The sequence below is a fragment of the Vollenhovia emeryi genome, unplaced genomic scaffold, assembly GCF_000949405.1.
Source record: "Vollenhovia emeryi isolate VEMERY1.0 unplaced genomic scaffold, V.emery_V1.0 DF939135.1, whole genome shotgun sequence".
Taxonomy (NCBI): Eukaryota; Metazoa; Arthropoda; class Insecta; order Hymenoptera; family Formicidae; genus Vollenhovia; species Vollenhovia emeryi.
Window position 1 is genome coordinate 1,279,913 of NW_011967231.1, and position 16,489 is coordinate 1,296,401.

Sequence of the window (16,489 nt, forward strand, 5' to 3'; positions counted from 1 at the left end):
CCGTTTTCGTTGGTAGATTGGCGTGTTTATGCCAGTCGGGATGCAGCTGGAGCTCACCGGACTACCGGAAAACGGCGATTCCACCCTCTGCGTCGTCCCGTACTGCATTGTGATCGCGCTCTGCAGCGTAAGCGTTTTGGTCACCGTCGCCATCGCGGTGGACCGTTTGACTTCGCTGGCGCAGCCACTGCGATACAAGAACATCATCACCCACAGCAGCGTAGAAAAGTACATCGCGGTCTTTTGGATATACGCGATCGCCGTCGGCCTCTCGCCCCTCATCTATGCTCAAATCACCGGAGGGGTGCAGTCGCACAGGTAACGACATTTACTCGGCGTTGACATTTCCATAAAAGAAAACTTCAGTAAATACAGGCTGGCAAGATATTACGGTACACACCAGTCAAGCGCAATTCATTTAATAAATATAAATGGCGACTGGTCGCGGTATTAACTCTCCACGGATTTCAGATAAATTTATTATTGAGACCCGACGCAACGAATGTACGAGGGGGACTTGTAATCTGGGAAATGTTATCTCAAGTAAAACTACCTAATTGAGGTTTAGGTAGAATAATATACGAACCATTTAGTTTAATCAGAGGTATATCGATATACGCGCGGGTTTTCTCTGCTGTATCTCATGTCGTTTCGTTGCACCTTTCACCACCAAGTTTTCCATAGGAAAATTACAAAGGAGAGAAACGATACACGTGCAATTAGTGTGAAATTTCGAATCGCGCTTTTCCATCTCGGGATAAAGTGATTCGCTTCCATTAGAACTTTCCAAAACAAAATTAGCTTCACCGCTATAAAAGTCTATTTTAATTTTCTCCCATACGAATAGAATTACTTGTACCGGAAGAAATGTGCAAACAAAACGCACTTGCATTTGTCGAAAACATATCTCTCTGCAGAGAAAAGGACAACTCCCCATGACGTATGACGTATCAGATGTATATTAAGTAGAATTGTCACGAAAACGCTATTTAAAATGCACAGGGACAATTTAATCATTTGAATAGTGAATCCAAGCCCGACACCTTACTCGAGAAGTTCAGCGACGTTAATATCTCGTTGATTGAAATTTAATAAATTCGTCCTTTACGTCCTTTTATCGGTAGCACTCGCGCTGATTATACCGAACAAATCCTTTAACGCGCTGCGCTCCTATGAATAGAATTGCGGGAAATTCTATTAAATTAATAAATTGCGCAATGAAACCAAGCCCGACAACTTATTCAAAAAGTTAAATGACGTTGATATCTCGTTGAGTGAAATTTAAGAAGTAAAATTCGTCTTTTGCGTCTTTCATCAGTGGCGCTCGCACTGATTATACCGAACAAATCCTTTAACGCGCTACATTGCGCTCCCATGAATAGAATTGCGGGCAATTTTATTAAAGTGCTATCCGCAAATATCAACATGATTTATATGCATCACAAATAAACCTGTGACACGTGGCATGTCGAAGGAGGTGGATACATTGCGTGACTGGAATAATAACTAAAATCTAGATAAGTGCATTTATGCGCTGCATACACAAGATTGTAAGATATATTGCCGCAGATAGAAATCGAACAAAATGCTGTTACTCGGCACAATATATCGTGATGCGTTTTCAATCATATGTTTAATTACAACGCTGTCCATTTTTAGCAGCTATCAAAAAGTACGAATATACTACAGAGAGATACTTTTAGTATTTTTTTTAACTAGAAAGCAAAAGAATATAATATAATCGGATAATAAGATGCAATCTACAAAGTGAAAGTATTATTTGTAACTGGGACCTTTATTTAAAAAGTTACTTGTTAAACATTGCAGTCTTTCTGTTATCCTTGATTTGCAATAACTAAATTTTCATTTTTTTAAAGTTATTTTCATATTCAGCTTTACAATTAGTACCAGAAATTAGTCTAGATAAATATATTATTCCCCCCTCTCTCACTCTCTCCCTCTCTCATTCTCTCACGCACATATACAACCTTCGCTTTATTAATTTGCAGTTATAAGTAACTCTTCAAAGGCAAACGAAAGCAATTAACTCGGTATTTAGCAAACTTTTAACGCGATTTCACAAACAGAATTTCTCACAGTACTCAGTTCCATCAAGGCGCAATCGATGCGGCATAAAAAACAGAATATCAAATTATGCCGTTGTTAGAACTTGCCGCGACATTAGCTCCGCTACCTTGTATCGCTTGCATTGCCCGACGAAGTGGAAAAGCTTTTTACCCTGCAATGCTACAAATGGTGCGTAAGCACCGGTTAAGCGCCGCACTAAAAACGTAGATAAGAAGAGCGACGGGAAGGTGCTTTAACCCTTTGATATGTACCTTCCTGCAAAGTAATCTGGGAGAATCTCCCCGATCCGTTTATCTCGCTGCATTCATACGTTACGTTTATGAAATAGCAATACCAGAGAATTTATTAAACGGATCTTATGCGCAGCGTGTATGTTCGATACTCGCACGATCCTTTCGCCTGAAAAATATTCTGGTATATGACCGAGCTCCGAAAAATATTCTCTTTTAATTTAACGAATCGCAAAAAAAGGGGTAAATAAACGTTTGGAAAAAAGCATTGATATTTAATACTGGAGAGGTGTCGAATAATACCGTAGTTATTTGATTTGCGCGTTTATTTTGCGCGATGAAATCTTGGACTTTTCAACTTATCTTGCAGCGGAATATGCAGATTCGACACGGCCGTGCTACCGCCGGTCAGGGTGTTCCTGGTCGTGGCAGTTTGGGCACCGAGCGCCCTGGTTCTACTCGGCTGCTACATGTACGTCTATCTTGTCGCGCGCGCGCATGCACGCGCGATTTACACGGTGGAATTGTCGTTTAGACATCAAACGCAGACACTGGCGCTGCCCCGTTACGGACAGACACTGGCAGTCACTGTCGGCGCGTTTCTCGTCCTGTGGCTCCCATTCCAAGTGAGTATATCGCAGCGCACCGCTCAAAACGACAAACGGGCTTTCATTGCCGCGGAAGGACCGTAAGACTCTGATTTACACCGTGCTGGTGCGACGTCCCGGCTAGGAGACGCGACCGTACGTTCCTACATTGCGCCGTGTCTGACCATTAAAGCCCGTCACTACTTAAACGTCACGTCGGACGTGCGACGACATCAATTTCATTTCGTCGTCGCCGTGCTTACGTGCTCGCCACACTACGGGGGAACGAGATTTGAGTTTAATATAGTGTTGATAAAGCGGGGAACTCGACGAACAAGCGTGTATATTCGATGATCGCGTATCAGCGGCGGTGCAATAATGCAATTCGATAAAAAATAATTCGTATGAAAATATTTTCTACGATATAAACGTGCGATTTTGAAATATTCCCATGAAATATTCTCACCAAAGCTAAACCCGAAGGAACATAAGTAAAGGAATACCTTTTTTGAATATTTTACTCAAAAATTTTCGTAGCTTAGAACTGATAAGCTTTCAAGATTAAGCATACATTGATTTAGTCGAAATTTTTAACAGGTTGATTTGGAAAACAGAGGCATTGAAATATTGGATTAGAGTTTACTCGACTTTAATTTGTCTCATCTTGTCTTAAGGGAGCGAAAGTTTTGTTGAACGACCAAAAGATCAACGCAATTTGTCAAGTTACTAAGCGTTAGAACATATTTAGCGCAGTGCGAGATGTGAAGAAAGGAGAGAAACGCGATACTGCGCCGCGGTGATCTTCTTGTTACACTTTACGAACGACGCCTCGTAAAAGAGGAAACAGGAAACAATTGTAAACGTTTCCTCGAACGCCGAGTGCGCTAGATTTCTCTTCAGCGTGAAAAATTTGCTGTAGAAATAGAGTTTTATTCAACGTGTCCGTAAACGATGAACAAAGAATGCGTATTAATCATGTTAAATTATAGATTATAGATTACAGATTAACAGCACCCGTTTGAGGACGGTCCATTTTACGACTCTTCACTTTAACGAGCTTCCCAAAATTTCCTAAGCAATTACCTTAAGTTACTGGTAATTACTCTAAACGTTTAAATGAAATACGAGTGTAAACTAGAGCTCCCTAGTACACGTGTACTAGACTGCACGTGTAATCCGTGCATTCAACTTATCCGTGTTTTAACCCGTGTACACGAATTTAAAGAATCTTTATTTACGTGAATCCGTGAACACGTGTACACGAATATCCGCGAACGTACACGTGTACACGAACATCCGTGTATGTGACATATGTAAACGTGCAGCCGTGTGTACCTCAATGTATAGGGAAATATTTAGAGAACTATTAAGAATATTCTTAAAGTCGCCAGCAGTAATTATCACGAGACACGGTAGTGTCTCGCGCCAAGTGTAAGTAAATTAATAACATCGGTGATTTTTGTCGACCGTGTCTGGCAATTAAAATTCTTATTGCGAAAAATATTACCCCAGCCAGGATTCGAACCTGGGATCTGAAAAAGTCGAAATAGACGCGTAAACAACATCTTAAAGTTATATACACGTTATTGCGAATAGTATTATCACAGCCCCGGTGGTCGAGCTGGCTAAGACGCCCGTCACGGATTGTAGGGAGGTCCCAGGTTCGAATCCTGGCTGGGGTAATATTTTTCGCAATAAGAATTTGAGATATCTCGTAGATGATATATCCTGAATATTTTAAGGATATCACATTTCTGAAATCTCCTTAAAAATGGTTTATATATTTCTTTTTAAATAATGGTTTATTAATTAACTTTTCCTCAAAATAAGTTTTCTAAACTTATCCAGTCAAAAAGAAACAGTACGAAACAAAATAAAAAAGATAAATATGAGTTTACAATAATAGTATTGGGTAAGTTTTCCACTTTTGAAAAATTTCGAAATAAAGTAAGGCAGATTTGAATGAATCGGCGCGACGAACGTCTTCTTTGTCTTTCAGCTTGACTGTAGGAACCTATTCTCTTTGTCCCAGTGCAACGTAATTGTAATTGTAGCAGCCGCGAAAGAAACAGGATCGCACGACAATGTAAAACATAAGATTCTCCCCATCTCTAACACGTCTCTCCTCATTCGCAGACTTGCATGCTGGTGGACATCTTCTGCGGCACGAATATCCTGTCGGAATGGGCGGTGGTGTGGCTGGGTCTGCCGATCCTGGCGCACAGCGGCGCGAATCCCTGGATCTACGCCTTTCATCACGGCGAGATGCGCATCGCCGCCGGGAAAATTGCCGAGGATCTGATCAGTCTGCTCGGTATGACGCCGGGCCGTTACGGCTGCTCGCCGATAAGATGCGGCACCAACACGAACCTCGAGCTGGCCGAGGTGAACAATGAAGAGAGCAACGAGAGCAGGCGGCACCCCGTAGAGGATTGTTTCGCCGGCGCCAAGCACCACAGCGTTCTCTACAGCCGAAGATGCCTGGAAACATCGGGCAGGCACACCGATATCTCGTCCGAGAAGCACGACATCGAGCACGCCGCGTCCTGCAGCAGCCGAGCCGGCGACATCATCGAGGAGAACATTGACGACCTGACGAAGATGCTCGATCCGCGATACATCATCGACCGGAATCACGTGATCGACTCGAATCACAACATCGACAAGATCAAGAATCTCAAGTACCTGCTGGACCCGACCTTCAACAAGATCAGGCATCTCCGACGGTTGAATCACAAGCGAATGAACGGGAAGAGCTTGCCGTTGATTTCCGAGCCGAGATTTATATCTTATCAGAACCTGAAGAGCGACGGCGCGCACAGCAGCCGCAAGTTCCTTCAGCTGAACGCGCTGTCGGATCCGATACTGAACGTTGACACCTCGAAGGACTCGAACCAGGTAATGTGCCACGTAAACGCAGCTTATCAGAAGCGGAATCCGAACATGTCGCTGACCATGTCGGACTCGAATCTCAGAGCGACGACGGTGCGCGCGTCCGAGGCGGGCGCGAGATTCTTCCCGACGGGTGAGAACGGCGCGGAGGGTCGCGGCTACTCCGTGCAAAATCTCAACCGCGGATACGAGGGCGCGTTAGCGAGGCACGCGATGATGCTCTGCCAGCAGATGGAGGAGCAGCAGAGATCTAGCAAGGCTTCTTCCCGTCTTCCGCGACACAAGTTCCGCGGTCACTTCGGACGCGCGAGCCCGAACGTGAAGCACAAATTGCGTAACGGCTGCTCGTCGTCGTCGGTGCCCGGCAGCGTCAGGCCGGGTGCCGAGGCGATTGTGACGAGGCGAAGCGTGTCGCCGGGCGTCCCGCACGTGACCATCACGCCAAACAAACTGGCGAATCTCATTAATCTGGACCCGCCGTCGAGAACACCCGCGCACAGGATGAATTTTACTGCCAGAACCATGCAAACCCATAGGAACTCGGAGGCGTTGAAGCACTCCGAGTCGAGTAACGTGATCGGCGATCCGGTGACGCACCGCGCGACTCTACTGGAGCCCTCGAACTTGATGGACTCGCTGGTCGTCCCGACGATACACTCGGAACCGCTGAGTCCCATAGACCCTCTCCCCACGTCGTCCCTTCAGGCCGAACAGGCGCGGGACCTCGGGATCCCGAGGCCCGCCGTCGCGCAACGCGCTAAATCGCCGCTGGGCAAAAAGAGCAGTCCCGTAAGACGCTCCGATCCTATAGTGCCGACCGTACTGCTGAACATCGAGGACTTCAGCGAATCGTCCGAACAGAGTGACAATCAGACACGGGGTCAAGGGAACGACCTCCCGTCCGGTAACGCACTGACGTTAGAACCGATAGATCTCTTCGAAGCGCTGCTGAGGAACTCGGACAAAGGTAGGGACACGAGATTACCGGAGCCCATCTTCGCCGAGCATGACTCGACTAGATTCAGCTCGAGACGGCCGTCCGACTCGAAGTGGTCCGAGTCCTCCAGGAGCCAGGAGATCTTATCGAGCGCGACCGAACACCAAACCGCGTTCCCGTCGTCCTACTCGGTCAACGACTTCCAGACTTGCAACAGCGGCAGCGATCTCAACGATCTCACGTCGCTGGATCCGTTCATGTGCCCCGACGCCCTGTCGTCGTCTCTGCGCGAGTCCTTCTTCAGCGCGCCGTCCATGCCCGACTCGGACATATTCACGTCCTTCGAGGAGAGCGACGAGCCGGTCTTCACCCCCGACTCCGAACGGAACGCGTCCGCGTACAACTCGCTGTCGACGGTGAACCCGAAGAGGTGCGTCGTCGAGACGGCTTTTCAAAGCAAATCCACGGAGTCGGTGCACCGCGCCAGGCAGCCCTCGACGCGATCCTGCGCGATCCTCAAACTGGAACCAGCCGTGCACTCGAATAGATTGCGCGTCAGGCCCTGCGCGGATTACATCCTGAAGAACCCGCCGGTCAAGAGGAACCCGCGACTGGCGCCTCTCGCCATCCCCACACCCACGGAAATCTGCACCCCCACGTTCGACGTCGTGTCGGAGATCAAGAGCGACAACGGTGTCGGCGTTAGAGTTTAGAGTTTGAATCGTCCGCAGGATAAATGGGGGGGGTCTGCGAATATCCTCGCACGGGAATAGTTTGTCGGTCGAACTTTATTCTCGAAAGGATATAGAGTTGCAGATTTGAAAGCCTCGGAAGCCTCGACTGTGGCCTCGAGATTAAAAAAGAGAGAAAGAGAAAAGTATCCGAAGGAGATAGAGTGCACAGGGAGGTTTTACACGCCAGATATCGCGTGCGCGAGCTAGCGAGTCATTCGAAAATGCTATTGTCGTGTGGTGTGTGTTTTTAATCATTTCCCCTATTCGCGATGTACCACTCGATGACGCAACCAAGTTGCTCGTGTACCATGGGCCGTAATTTGTCGTTTTTGCCGAGTAAGGCTCGCTTTTAGATCATTTGACATTTTTCACACACGACTCTTTTGTTTGCACTTTTACATTTTTCTATCCTGTCCGATACTTCGTGCTTTCATACTTGTATTTTTTATATCAAGTAATTTCTAGCCTTCGAAATAATTAATCGACTAAATTTGCAATTCTATCCCTGAGAATTTAAGAACTCGATGAACTCTTAATTAAGGACGGTTTTGATAAGCAACGTTATGAGACAGCGCTATGCATAAAAGTATCCCGTTACATTGTATGAAATCCTGAGAGAGTCTCGAAAGATCGATATATTTACGATTGAACTGACTGGAGTGCAAGGTGTTTTCAAATTACAGTTTGGCGCGAAAAGAGAAAATCGTATGATTGGCGTCGCCTATTTGCTGTCAACTACGTTTTACGTTATTTAATAAATGGACACTGGACGTAAAAGAGCGATGCCGAATTTGTCGCAACATTCGAACGAATCACCGTTTTACCTAAATTAATGACATTTAATAGTGTAAGCTAATGACTCGTTTATTCATCCGACCAAAACTGTAAATAATATTACGCCTCAACTGCGAAACGATATTTAGTACAGAAGTAGGAGGAAGTTATCTCTGTGCGGTCCAATTGCGTTGTCGGTTACGTATATCGTACATGTAAATACGAACGTGCGATTGCGTTTATATTCCGTGAATCGATCCGTGAATCGAACGGCTATTCAAAAGTTCCATAAATGGTGTGCCAAGCAAATTATATTGAATCCCAAATTTCGTGGGTCATCGAGTTACACGCTCGTAATTACGCTCGATTACCGCTCGTGTACCTGACGAAAGATTATATATTTGTTGATTGGTAGAGAGACACATTGAGGATATACTGCAGAATATTTACTGAAATATTTTTTAATAAGATGCAGAACTGACTAAAATCTAACATAATGCGGATAGCACAATATTTTTTTATAGCCAACGAAATTTTCCATTCTCGTTTAACCTGGCCTTATTTTGCGCGTTTCGCTTTTCCGATAGTTTTTTTTTCAAAGATAATCATTTATTAAAATGTTTTCCCATCAATGCGGAAAATAGTACATTATTTCCAAAGAGAATAATATGAAGAATTTTACCTTTAATTTGGGTTTATGCCAGAATTAGAAATATTTTTCTCAAACCGAACGGAATCACTTTCTCTCTTGGGGGTTTTTTTAATTGATAATAATGCATATAAATGGTGTAATACGCTAAATTGAAGCAGTTGAACATGAGAATGTTGTAAATAGAGATAGAAAAAATAGAGATATCGATGACAAAAATATATATATATATAAAGAAAAGGACCAAAAACTAAAGCAAATTTCAAAAGACAGCCAATATATTTAGATATCATCATTTATCAAAATACAGTAATTGAAACTACCGTGTTATTTTCCGTACGGCATTTCCTTAGATACTGTGCGCAGTTATATTGCTATTTCCCGTTATTTTGCAACCATCTCTTTGAAATTTTATCTATTGCGTCGCCGTAGGAATTGCTTTGCTAATTAATACAAAGGATGAAATTATCCAAGGGGCACGAAACATGAATAATCGTACTTCTTACAAGTGAATGCCAATTAAATACTTTTATACGTAAAATCGAGAAAAGTCGCGTGTAAATTACGTTATTTTTATCTCGACGAAAGTTTTTTCAAAAGAAAAAGGAAAGAATGTACGCATGCAAGTTTTCTATACTTCGTGTACCTAACGGTGTCCCCGCCCTTGAAACAATTTAAAAGCCAAAACCTATATTGAAGAATATTTTACGACACATCTGCGTATACAGCGGATTTAGAACGAGGACATTTATTTGTCATATGTTTCTTCAATTTTGTTTACATTGACTGATCTCGCGTGATTGTCTTCCATATCGCACAATTTATAGATGCCAGTCTATACCGAGATATCGGACCTACCCGCTTTCTCTTTTCTATTCTTTACGAAGCCATAACGGCAGGCATGGCCGATGAATGTTCCTTTTAATTAATAATTTCTCAGAAATACTTTGACTCTGTTCTTTCCGAATGGAATTGGAGGCAACGTTGGAGGGGCGAATTTTTTAAAGATTTTTTAAAATCCTTTATCTTTGCATACATTTCGTAGCACCGAATCACTGTGTTACAGCAAGATCGTGTTTGTTGTAGCACTAATCTCTTCGCAACTTCTCTCACGGGACATCGTTGTAATATACAGTTTCTATAGAAGTATAAAACTCGAATATTCACAAAAGTGACAAACACTATATATTTTTATGAAGTATCTTTACTCTACGCGTGTGTGTGTGCGTGCAGCAGAGTGTTGAGTGCATCAGTATGTTGTTTATGTGTATATGTCAAGTGTGAAACTGAAGTCTCGATTCGCAACACGACTCTGATTGGAAAAAGAGATGACAAATGTTCCTTCTTTCTATATCACGCGAACGTGATTTCGAAATAACAATGCCGTTTTTCCATTCTAATAAGCGAAAGCATAAAACACCAAGGAAGTATTGATTTAGAAGATAGCAAATGAAACTTTATCGTCTTAGAAAAAGAACTGTCCATGCTAAATATACGTGTGATCTTTTCTCTTACATTCGCCTAAGAATCAAAAGTGGAGAACGGAATTGGATGTAAACGGAAACGCGTCAATTCCGTCGTGTAAAATGTATGAAGAGACGTAAGTCGACAAGGTGGACGGTAACGTTGAAAGCCAGGCGAGAAATGAGCTCGTCGTACGACGTCGAGTCGACGCCGACACCGTCAAATTGACGCCGATTCGACATCGCTTCGATACAAATCGACGAATCATTTCCCACCGGGGCGAGTCTCTTTTATACGTCACACGCGCTAAAATGCGCCGATGAAAAATTTTCCAACAATATTAACATAATAAGAAATTCCACAAAGAAATATAATAACGATTAATATTGTCTAGTCGGTGTAAAATCGTGTGTCGATCATATATTTATTGTTATTCTTGCGAAACCATGTACGTGAAGACGCATGCTCGGAACCGCGACGAGGGAAACCACTCGGGTGCCATTGTAATGGAGGAAAGTCCCCCTATTACGAGATAGGCTCGTAATATGAGATAGCAGTGGGTTTTCGACGTCCAAATTCAATCGCAAATCGGTTTCGCGGCGACTACACGATTTAACGATGAATTTTCCACTGAACAGATTTCGAGGGCAAGAAATTGACGGCGGAACCGACGCCTGTTAATTTAGCACAAATCCCGCTACCTCATATTAGGAGCTTATCTCACTACAGGGAACTTTACTAATTTTACGATCGCGTGTGTACACGCTCGCCCATTCCACATATCCATGCCACCTCACATACATTGTACGCGTGCGCGAGATAAGAAAAAAAAGAATACAGGATTTAGACTCAAGTCTAGCGGCTGCACGGCGTTTCATGATTTTCCTGCTTCCAACAAATTCGACTGTCCCGCCGGGATTCTGTTTCTTTGACGCTCTTCGCGGATTTTCTAACGAGACTAATGTCGATGCTCGCACGAACGTGTGCGAAATTTACGTTGAGACGCGTCCTACTTCGAAGTAGACAACATTGTACCTTTTTGTAATTTAAAACTTGCGACGACTCGATTGAAAACAGCAGGTGACGCCGTTGCGGGTATCGACGCGTACTTCGCTGCGTTGTTTGTTTTGTTTCCGTCTCTCTTTCTCTACCAATCTAAGGGCGTTGAAGGTCCAGCGACACGGACAGTAGACAGTTGAACGTGAACGCTCGGCGGAGGTACACGTGTTTCGTCGTCTTGTTCAGGTGAGAGCCAGTCGTCGTACAATTTCTCTTCAGCTGTACTCGACCAGAGCCAGAGCCGGTCTGCGTCGAACAGTGCTTTTCATCGGCCTTTCAGTTGCGACGAGCGTGCGTTCTTGCCGTAAGTTCTCCATTGTTTCCGGCCCGGTTTCGTCGACGTCGCTGAACGTTCAAGCTTAGCTTACTTCGTTCTTTGTCCCTTTCCAACTGTTACTCTAGGGCCGCGTTCGACAGCTCGCTATCAACGCTACTGTCGTTCCATCTTCGACGCATAATGAACAACGAAGACAGAATCTCGGCGCTAAGCAGTGAGCTTCCCGAACGCATCCTAGAAAGAGACAAGCGCGAAAAACTGAAGGCTACCCAGGTGGTCAGCTGACGTGACTTGTTGTCAAAGGTTGAGCGACGTTTAGCGAACCGGGCCTTACTGAAGTTACACGCTTGAGTACAGTTGATACGCGCGCTTCTATGGATAATCTGCACGTCATTACGTAGCCGCCTAACCCGTTAGCGCATTTGTAATCGAATGTAAGACTCGGTCTACAACGAGTCGTTGGTCAGAAGTCGGAACTGTATGTCGGTCCTCTTCCTTTCTAGGTTAAGGCCCGGTCTACAATGAGTTGTTAGTCATTAGTCAGAAGTCGGAACTGTATGTCGGTCCTTTTTCTTCCACCCAGAAAGGAAAAGGATCAACATATAGTTGCGACTTCTGACTAACGACTAACGACTCATTGTAGACCGGGCCTAAAGGCCAATGTCCACGATCCAAGAACTGTGTCCAAGTTCTAGTTTCAAGAAATGCGTAGCCAATCAGCTTGCAGCTATTCCATACAAGCTGCATGTTGATTGGCTGCGCATTTTTTGAAACTAGAACTTTGACACAGTTCTTGGATCGTGGACATTGGGCTTTAGGAAAAGGGACCGACAGTTCGGACTTACGACTAAGGCCCGGTTTCACCAGCGTCGTTGAACTTTGAAGCTTAGCTTAATTCGTTCTTTGTCTCTTTCCGGCTGTGCGACGTTTGGTGAAACCGGGTCTAAGGGCGAGTTTCACAAACGCCGGTTAACTGCTAACCGAAGGTTAATTGATTCTCTGTCTCTTAGATAATAAGATAGAAAGAAGATAGGGAGTCGACTGAACTCTCGTTAACAGTTAACCGACGTTTGTGAAACTGGCCCTTAGGTTTCACCAACGTCGCTTAACTTTAAACTTAGTTTAATTTACAACAATTAATATCAATTTCTTCGCCAGTGATATTCATAAATAAAAATTGTTCCACTTATTTAGTTTAATTTGTTCTTTGCCCCTTTCCAGCTGTGTTACCTTAGAAAAAGCCGAAGGACGACTTAAGCTAAGCTGAAAGTTAAACAACGGGCCTTAGGGTGAGTTTCACGAACGTCGGTTAGCTGCTAGCCGAAGGTTAATTTATTCTCTGTCTCTTCTTAGGTAATAAGATAGAAGCAGATAGGGAGTTGACACTGAACTCTGGTTAATAATTAACTGGCCCTAACAATGAGTTGTTAGGGCCAGTTTCACAAACGAGTAGACAGGGCCTACAGGCTAAAGTAGGGTGTACGCATCAGGACCTGAGCGGTCACCGGCTCTCTTCTGCTTTTAAAACAACGGCTGCGTTGAGCAGAAAAAGCTGCTTTGCAGCAGTCGTAAAATTCGTAAATTTAATTGGAGTGTGCTCTTAGATTCTGCCATAATTAAGAACACCCGCCAATTAGATTCGGGACTTTAACAGCAGTTGCGAAGCAGCTCTTTCCACCGAACGCGGCCAACGTTTCGTGTTTTGAATCTTCGTCTTAAAGTAACGCGCGATAGGGACCTGAGCAGACTGGCTGTCTTGTACTCTTGGGACAATGTTTTGTGTTTTTACGTCTTCGTCTTACAGTAACGCACAATAACTGTCTTATGACTTGAGAATACAAGACAGCCACTCTGCTCAGGCCCTAACTGTCTTGTGTCTCGACGTAAAAACAGCCGTTCGGCTCACGCTCTCATAGCGAGTGATGAGATACGTAATTCTGCTTGTCTTCATATTTGTAGATTTTACCTATGAATGATGGCGTCGAAGAAAATTAGAAAGGATCATCATGTGAGGATCACCGAAAAAGACGATTCGAACGAACCTCTCAAATGTATCTGCTTTAGACCGTATTCCCACATTATATGCAACGGATGCGGATTTTGGACCAAGGGAAGAGTGAGACACGATTGTCCGCAACACCCTAAGGTTACTGTCGTTTCGTTTCCCTTCGCCCTTTAAAGTACCTTTCTCCGTTGGTTGAAAACGTTACTCAAACGGCAAATTTCAGTAGCATTACTCATATTGTCACGTTGTTATTTACTAATAATTGTACTAATTCGTCTCTTCTTTTACAGATTGTTTTCCTGTACGATCACTCTCAATGTCCGCGCTGCAAGAGCTACGCCTTTATGCTCACGGAGATCTAAAACATTGTCGTTTTCGTCGGAGCAGTGAACTCTTGGAATGAGTGATCTATAGTTCTGGCTGTTGCCGAGAGAGAGGTGCGTTGGGTGAATCCTTGTCTCCTTCTAGTACTACCTGATTGGATAATCGTATATAAGTGACGCCCTTCTTCTCGTCATTTATATGCGACTATCCAATCAGGTAGTACTAGAAGGAGACAAGGATTCACCCAAACGCACCTCTCTCTCGGCAACAGCCAGAACAATAGATCACTCATTCCACTCTTGCGTCGGACTGAGGTTACAAGTTAATTGGTTACTGTTTTAGGTGAGCGGGAAATACGAGCACCTAATGTATCTGTTTAAGACTCTAAACTGTCAAAATGCTTTACAACGTGTTCACGCGCACGGGTATCACAAATATCTTTATTTTTTACCCTTATTTTCATAATACGGTGCGTGACGAGGTGCTGGTATACCGTTTCAATCTGATACTAGTATCGCGAGGAAAACTGTTATTTTAATGCGTCATTTTTGTCGCAAACGTAGTAATAAGAAAATATTTTGATAGTAGCGTCGGACAAGAGCGTATTTTTGGAAACCAGTACTTTATGTTGTACTAAATGCCTTATATTTTCTGTTCTGAGAAAAGTTGACTTTTTAAAATGCTTTCGGACAAAGTGCCTGTATCGAATTACACGTTTAAGATGGATAGGTCTAAAGCAGAGCGGTCTGTACAAACATATAACGGCGGGGGTTGATCAGAACAGGCTTCTGATTTGCTGAGAGGTAGAAGTGCAACTTTATATGTAACGTACGTTATTAGCGAATAAGACATTAAAGACATTTCGAGACGGTCGGCAACGTTATCTCGCCTACTGTATTCTAATACGCAGCAAGCGCTAACTAACAGCAACATCAATATTCTAATTTTCTATTCGATGATATGAACGTAGACTTGTGATACAGTCCTGCAATAATAGGTAAAGGTTAAAAATTGTCCAAGTTAACACGAACGAGACGACAAATAAACTGCGAATCACGAGTGGTGCGGTAAAGTAATAGCGAATGTCCAACGAATTTCTGCGAATCACGAATTGCGAGTGGTGTGGCGCCCAGCTTTACATAGGAATGAAATTGATAATATTGATGTTGCGTAAGTGTTGGTTGGCGCTTGTTGAATAACTACTTTACTGTACCATAATACATGTACAGCCTCAAGAGCTTTCACAGAGAGATTGTGTTTTTAAGAGCAGAATACATGTAAATTTTACGTATTTAAACATTGCTTTTCACGTACGAAGAAAAAATTATCTCTCGGGCGAGTAATTTTAATCAAATTGTATCACATCTTTTTTGGCAGATTGTCGCATCCGTTCTCGTTCTAATACCGCTCTCGCGATGATTTAACATGAAGTAATTGTTACAAGAAACTGGGGTCTTGAGTATCAATGCGAGTAGCGTGAAAGAAATCTCGACGACTACGAAATATCCTATAGCTATAAATTATTATGCGTGGTGAACCAGTGCAATAAATTAGAGCAGGGAAGGTATAATTTTTTTTCAACCTAACTCGCTGCACTGGTTCACCAGTGCAACACTAGTTTCCTCGCTGAAACGTTTAATGTAAATGTAACATAAATCAATTTGTTTGGCTGGACAGAGGATAGTTTAATGTTTTTATTCTCGACATCCCTCAGCCTCTCTTCGGAAGACATGTCGGAAAGGATCGGCGGTTGACTGCGAGCGTTGCGGGCAAGTTGATTCTTCCCCGTGGATTCAACCAATCACGTTGAACCGCTCGGTTTGCCGCTTTGCTCGGCTTGAACGAGGCCCAATATCCGACGTTGATTTAAACTGAAACGGGAAGGCTGTAAGCAGTTTACGGCAGATCTTGTATGGAATTTGCAATTCATTGCTCGTGGCATTATTGACTCTCGTGTAAATGTTCTCGCGACTTGTGTGCGTTTCTATCAACGCAGGTGTCGACTTTAATCTCACTTTGATTTCGTTTTTATCTTTCTAACTCTTCAAACTGGACAGAAGGATCGAATGTTAAACCAACCAGATGAAAAACTATGCCGACTCGACAAATCATTTCTCACTGGGAAAGTCTAAATTAATCTACCAATAGGGAATATGTCGGATTAATCTTTAATCTCGATTTCACATTTTCTTTTTATATTTTCTAATTGTTAGAACGGAGAGAGAGAGAGAGAGAGAGTTCAACCGAGAACAAAAATTAAGTCGCGCAGATTCCCAAACGAACCTTAATTAATTAATCTAAATTCTCAGAACTAAGGCTGGATTAAAAAGCCAGCGAAACCAAGACAGATATTAATCCGCGTTGGTAGACTAGGCACTCGGAGCGAACGTTAGTTTTCAACTTGACTCGCGTTGTCGTTAGTTGCCAACTTGACTCGCGTCGTATCGCATGAACCGGGCTACAGTTGCT

At 43.6% G+C, this 16,489-nt stretch overlaps 2 protein-coding genes across 2 annotated transcripts in view; both read left to right on the top strand.

The window, feature by feature from the left end:
* The window catches only part of LOC105567709, a 35,276-nt gene extending 27,806 nt beyond the window's left edge, over positions 1 to 7,470 (top strand). The window contains exons 3-5 of the mRNA XM_012022789.1: positions 17 to 318; positions 2,689 to 2,944; positions 5,042 to 7,470. Coding sequence (XP_011878179.1) covers positions 17 to 318; positions 2,689 to 2,944; positions 5,042 to 7,447 — 2,964 coding nt within the window. The 3' untranslated portion in view covers positions 7,448 to 7,470. The remainder of the gene's footprint in view (positions 1 to 16; positions 319 to 2,688; positions 2,945 to 5,041) is intronic.
* Positions 7,471 to 7,504: 34 nt separating this feature from the next.
* On the top strand, positions 7,505 to 15,701 carry LOC105567710 (uncharacterized protein CG13380). Its single transcript, XM_012022790.1, has 5 exons — positions 7,505 to 11,718; positions 12,913 to 12,980; positions 13,651 to 13,837; positions 13,987 to 14,090; positions 14,311 to 15,701. The coding sequence occupies exons 3-4, from the start codon at positions 13,667 to 13,669 to the stop codon at positions 14,056 to 14,058; spliced, it is 243 nt and encodes an 80-aa protein (XP_011878180.1). The 5' UTR covers positions 7,505 to 11,718; positions 12,913 to 12,980; positions 13,651 to 13,666; the 3' UTR covers positions 14,059 to 14,090; positions 14,311 to 15,701.
* The last annotated feature ends 788 nt before the right edge of the window (positions 15,702 to 16,489 follow it).

Bases quoted from the DNA above. Each gene is read 5' to 3' on its own strand.
- LOC105567710 (XM_012022790.1), top strand. From the start codon at position 13,667: ATGGCGTCGAAGAAAATTAGAAAGGATCATCATGTGAGGATCACCGAA. The intron at 13,838-13,986 runs GTTACTGTCGTT...CTTCTTTTACAG, and splicing joins ATTGTCCGCAACACCCTAAG to ATTGTTTTCCTGTACGATCA.